The following is a 5,533-nucleotide window of genomic DNA, read 5'->3' on the forward strand; positions in this document are numbered from 1 at the left end:
GTCTATTCTGAGAAGTCATATTTTTGGAGAGATGAAAACGAAAATCCCGGTTTTCTCAACATTATTCATTTGCCGCTTAGTTAAGTGATGCATAACGCAGTCCAATTATTGCTTGAAATGTCCTCAATATTTTTAGTACTTTGAAGAACAAGGTTTAAACTTGTAAGAGATTTCGTCAGTAAAATATTTTAAAAGCTTTTTTCTGTAGGGAATAATCTCCACCTCTTGTGTTTAAGGTTGTGTTAAGGTGTGTTATCAGCTTTTGATTTTAACATTGTTTACAACAGTAATTAAAACAAAATTTTTATTAGCAGGTTTATTAGTACCTTCAACAATAACAATTTTTACAATCTCTAAATTCAAGCACTTCACAAATTATTAACAACCTTCTCAAAAAGTAACCAATCATTATTTACTTAATTGGATATTTATTGTTGGGCCTAAAAACAATTTTAAATTATGCTTAAAGATGAAATGTTAAGGTATAAACGAGTGTGCAATAGTTTTATTTTATTTCTTCTTGATTACAACAATATTAATAATAATAAGAAATTGTATATTAATATAGACCAGGTTTGAAACTTTATTTATTACAATTCAAGTTTTATCAATAAATTTTTTACTCCAAATTTGTATCCTCACCAATATAAATAAAAGGACGAAAAAGAAAAAAAACTAAAAATATAACATTACAGTCAGGCATTGATCTCTTCCAACATTTGTTTGAACTCGTCAGTTTGAGTTTCCATGTGCGCCATATCGCGGCAAGACAAAACGTGTTTATTATTGTGCGTAGACATCATCGTTTGACTCTCGACGGATCTCAAAACGTCCTCAAAAACCGTTTGGGTATGCGAACTGTTAAATTCGTTGAAAACGTTAAAAACTTCATCGCCCGTTTGCGTACACATGTTGCTATAATCTTGATCTAAAATCAACATAAAATCGGTTTGGGTTTCGGCGCTGCAATTGAAATAATTCTCAGAGTCAAACGAATCTTCATGAAAACTCGTTTGTGAACTAGAGTGCATAAATTCGCTTCCAATTTGGGCGGCAAACGGTTCAGTTTGCATGAGGAAAAGATCGCAATCCGACGGCATTACAGCTGTAGTTTGGGTACCAGAATTACTTTGTTCATAAGAAAAACTAAAATCATCCAAATTAAACGAGGTGTTACACGATTTTGTTGTAGAATCGACGGGATGAGTTTGAGTTTTACTATCTTTGCGTTCGAAAAAGTCTTCATTGCTGGAGGTTGGTTCTAATTTTACATTTCGATTGTAATCGCCGATCGTTTGGGTTTCAGCGGTAAGTAAACATTTATTATTGTGCGTTTGCGTTTCTTGTTGATTAACTTGACGCGATTTAAACTGACGAGTCTTTGAATAAATATCGGTTTGACTACTCCGTTCAATTGTAATTGTATTTTTCGAAATGGAATTCATATCGTGTAAACTACTCGATTTCACCAGAGAGATAGTGTTTTTATCATCATTTAATAAAGTGGTACTTGATGATTTTTGTATGGGATCAATACATTTATAAGCAGATTTTTCTAATATTATGTGATTTTTACGTCTACCATGGGTCATAAGTGATTCGTAAGAAGGATATGATGCGTTACAATTACAACAGCTAAAACTTACTCCGCAATAATTCAAGTGGAAATTTCTAGCGGTAACAGTTGGAAATTTCATATTACAACTGCAACATTCAAACATTTTCTCTGTATGCACTTTTAAATAATGCTGTTTGAGTAACTTAAACGACTTGAAGTACTTGGTTTTGTGATAGACACATTTCATTTCGGGACAGTGATACTCACGCTGTACTGATTCGCGTTTTAAAACATCCGCTTTCTTGTGGGTTTTGGCCAGGTGTAAATTCAAATTCGAATCGGATTTAAAGACGCTTACACAACCTTGTTCCGGACAATGAATAGCGGTAATCCCCGTTTTGTTTAATTCTTCAACGGTGGGATACACTTTGATCGGTTCCATGTTTTAAGAATAATATGTAGTTTGATATTCGGATGATGAGATTCTTCTTTATTTTGGAAATGTTGACGATTCCGTTCTACAACACTAATTTTGATTTTAGTTGGTTGTTTTTGTTTAAACTGGAAACGGCTACAACGATTTTGCGCCACATTCACTTGACATTTCATACTACATCTTGAAGTTCGTACGAATTACCTCACACTCAAAGGTGACATTTTTAACAATTTTTAGGTTGGTTTATGTTGGTATTATCCAGCCACCGTAAGATGGCATTATCGTCTATACTGAAATAATTTAATTAAACTAACAATTTTATTATTAATAGTGGGAATGATGAGAAACAGCAATAACAATTATTACCAGTATCATTCTTTTATCTTCATTTCGTGTTATATTTTTAAATTTGCCGCTAATTTCAACAAAACTTGAAGTTTGTTCAGAATGACAGATGAAAACGTCATTTTAAAGTGATATTTCGGTAAGAGTATAATAAAGTATTAATGGTATGATTAAATAATTAGATTATAATTGACATTATAGCTTTGTTTCAGCTAACGTTATAAGTTGTTGGAAGCTCGTCAGATGCAATCTCACATGTCATATGATGCAGTGATATTCAAATGTGGCGGCATTATTTGACAGGTTTAATTGCCATAGGTAATTGCATCTGAGGAATTCCCAACCAGTCGGAACGTTAATTGGAGCCACATTTGATGTTAAAATTCTAATACCTTAATTTTTTAGATATGATTTAAACGAAATACATATTACTATTGTTAAGAATTATTTTTATTTTAAATTAAATGCAAGTAGGGTTGCCTACGTAATTTTATTTTTTGGCTATATTTGTGTATTAAAAATACAAGTTTTTTAGTTTTAAAAAATGTTATAAAAGATGCCTCGTTTTGAATAGTACTTCGTAAAAATAATATTTCGTTTAAATCGCAATCGTATTACTTTTATTAAATAAATCATCGTTTATAACAATACTAAATAAATCATTTAAAAACCATCAAGAAATGTTTTAACCAGCGCTACCCTAATTCTAACAACTATAAAAACATACGTGATAGTTACGTATCAAACTATATATTTTTGATATTATAAAAATCGGAAAGCCTTTTCATCACCTTCCGATTCAAAATTTTCAGGGTATATGATTAACAGAGGAAGATTTTTCAAGGAAACCTTAGCTATATCAATGTAATAGTCTTGTGTAAAAGTCTCAATGTAAAGTAAATACATAGGCTTGAAGTACACATATTACTCTACAGAATGACATATTTAGTATTCTAAAATAATCATGACTCTAACAGTAATAAATTACGAAAGTTAGCCATAATAAGGGCTTAATACAAATCGTTCTCTAGAAGAGATTAGTGACTTAAATGAGGTGACAAATATGTCATTTAATGGTTATGTATCTTAGGAAGAGATTCCGTATTAGTAAAAGTGCAATAGATGTGTTATTATTTAATGAATGTGTTTTTTCTGAAGGTATGTGATTTTGTCACAATTTTTCGTCATTACGAAAAGGTGTAAAATGGGTTGCCTACTATCAACAAAACAGTTTAAAGTAAACCTTTGGCAATTACTTTCTATTAAAAATTTAAAAATAAATATAAAAAATAATTAATAAGTTTATGAATAACTTTACTTTTTGCAATTTGATTCGGCCGTTCTCGAGTTATTCGAATTTTTCTAGAAAAATCTGCTCCAGCAGACATTTATTTAAAAAATCAGAGAGTAGAGAAGAATCAGAGAACACTCGATTTTTGAGATATCAATTTAGGATTCAGAACATAAAGCAACACGATGGAGACTTTGAACACATTTGTTGTTCAAAAGATTACAAAAATATAACACAACCCCACAAAACCGACGTTGACTGAAAATTAACATACAAAAAGAAGTGCAAGTTGATTTGTAATCAATATATTGAACGAAAAATTTAAAACAAATGTACTTGAGGAATTTAGATTGAATATGCTCAATTCTAGAGTTATACGAGTGTTACTGAGGATTCCAACAAACGCTGCAAAAGTTAAGTTTGCTATAGATATAGGCAAAAAAGAGATTTTTAATTGCATCAATGTTAGAAAAAGCTACCATGGATCTCACAATAAATAATAACATACGCCAGGCTTTGGAAATAACAATATCAATATATTTATCAAATAATAATTTGCAATCAATCTAATAAATGAGACATGTTACAACTTCTCACCAGTAACGCTATAATTGTAGTGGATTGTGTTTACCCTCTTAGAGAAAGAAATAATATTACACTTTGATAAGTTTAATGAAAGGCGATTATTAAAGAAAGAGTTTTATGATGTTATTTGTCTGTTATTACTAAATTTTTGGCCAGATAAATTCTGCACTGCTGAGATTTTGATTAATATAACTGTAAAAGCTTAAAACTTATCGTCTTACTGTAATCTATTATGTGAGTAATTCTATTTTGACATTAATAATCGTCTGAACCACCTTTACTACAAAGTTGAGAGTAGATATTTTCTAAAGCATCTTGATTTAATTTATGTATACAAATATATTAGAATTTTTTTGTGAAACATTGGCTTTTATAACATATTAATGAAATTTGAAGACATTATTTTAGCTTTGATTTTAAAATTTCAACCTCAAATTTCTTATTTACCTCTAAAAGCATAGAATACTTAACCAAGTAATCAACAAATTCATATTGTGGCTCTTTTCTCTGTGTAATTACACATTTATCCACATCAATTTGATTCTTATCCTCAGAGTGAACTGATAACACATCTACCATTTTTTAAATCTCTCATAAAAGAAGTCCTAAAAGACAAAATCATTTATAACAATCAATTTTAAACAATTCCAATCAATAACTAATAATCACTTTACTTACATATCGTCCAAATAATTTCCAGATCCTAACAAAACTGATATATTATTGTTTATTCTCTTATTTCTCATATTATTAATCTCCAGCTTCATCTTTGGCCCAACACTGTAAGTAAAAAATTATATAGATTATCAGTGTATAATATCAATTTTGATTGATAAAACCTTGTGACAGATTTAAATATATCTGTGATAAAACATCTAATAACGCAACATAAATACAACAAATACCACAGTTTGCCAATTCTTTCTAATATCCTTATATTTTTTTATTATTTATTATGATTGTAACCCCTACAAATAAAGCATTCTTAGTTTGACATAATTTTTAAAACATTCCTCATACCAGCTGGATTAACAATTTTATCAACAATATATTTAATGGATTTTTGCCATAATGATGGAGCTGCTTGTAAAGATTCTAAATCCAATATATTACGTTTTTCGATTGCATTGAATTAAATTGAGTAATCTAACCTATAAGTTTAAAAAGCTTTAAAAACTGTTAAAAACATCGTCTAATTCAACCAATCACGAACAAGGTCATTTTTATTGTACAAATTGAAGTTGGATCACAAGTACCACCACAAAAACATTTTAATAAAGTATATTTCCCCTAGATTTATCTTAGAAAGAAATGTACT

The 5,533-nt window shown here is 29.7% G+C and overlaps 1 protein-coding gene across 2 annotated transcripts; it reads right to left on the bottom strand.

Moving 5' to 3' along the window:
• Nucleotides 1-490: 490 nt before the first annotated feature.
• Nucleotides 491-5,429, bottom strand: LOC111416365 (ASCIZ zinc finger protein). 2 transcript variants are annotated; one of them, XM_023048359.2, is made up of 5 exons: nucleotides 5,236-5,429; nucleotides 5,055-5,183; nucleotides 4,894-4,995; nucleotides 4,663-4,820; nucleotides 491-2,284 (listed from the first exon to the last, which is right to left on the bottom strand). In XM_023048359.2, exon 5 carries the CDS (start codon nucleotides 1,998-2,000, stop codon nucleotides 696-698), a length of 1,305 nt encoding a protein of 434 aa, XP_022904127.1. In that variant the 5' UTR covers nucleotides 2,001-2,284; nucleotides 4,663-4,820; nucleotides 4,894-4,995; nucleotides 5,055-5,183; nucleotides 5,236-5,429; the 3' UTR covers nucleotides 491-695. The 2 variants fall into 2 exon arrangements, with proteins under 2 accessions (XP_022904127.1, XP_071057410.1); XM_071201309.1 differs by having other exon boundaries at nucleotides 491-4,820.
• Nucleotides 5,430-5,533: the final 104 nt, after the last annotated feature.

This window comes from Onthophagus taurus, chromosome 1, assembly GCF_036711975.1.
Source record: "Onthophagus taurus isolate NC chromosome 1, IU_Otau_3.0, whole genome shotgun sequence".
In the NCBI taxonomy this organism is placed as follows: domain Eukaryota; kingdom Metazoa; phylum Arthropoda; class Insecta; order Coleoptera; family Scarabaeidae; genus Onthophagus; species Onthophagus taurus.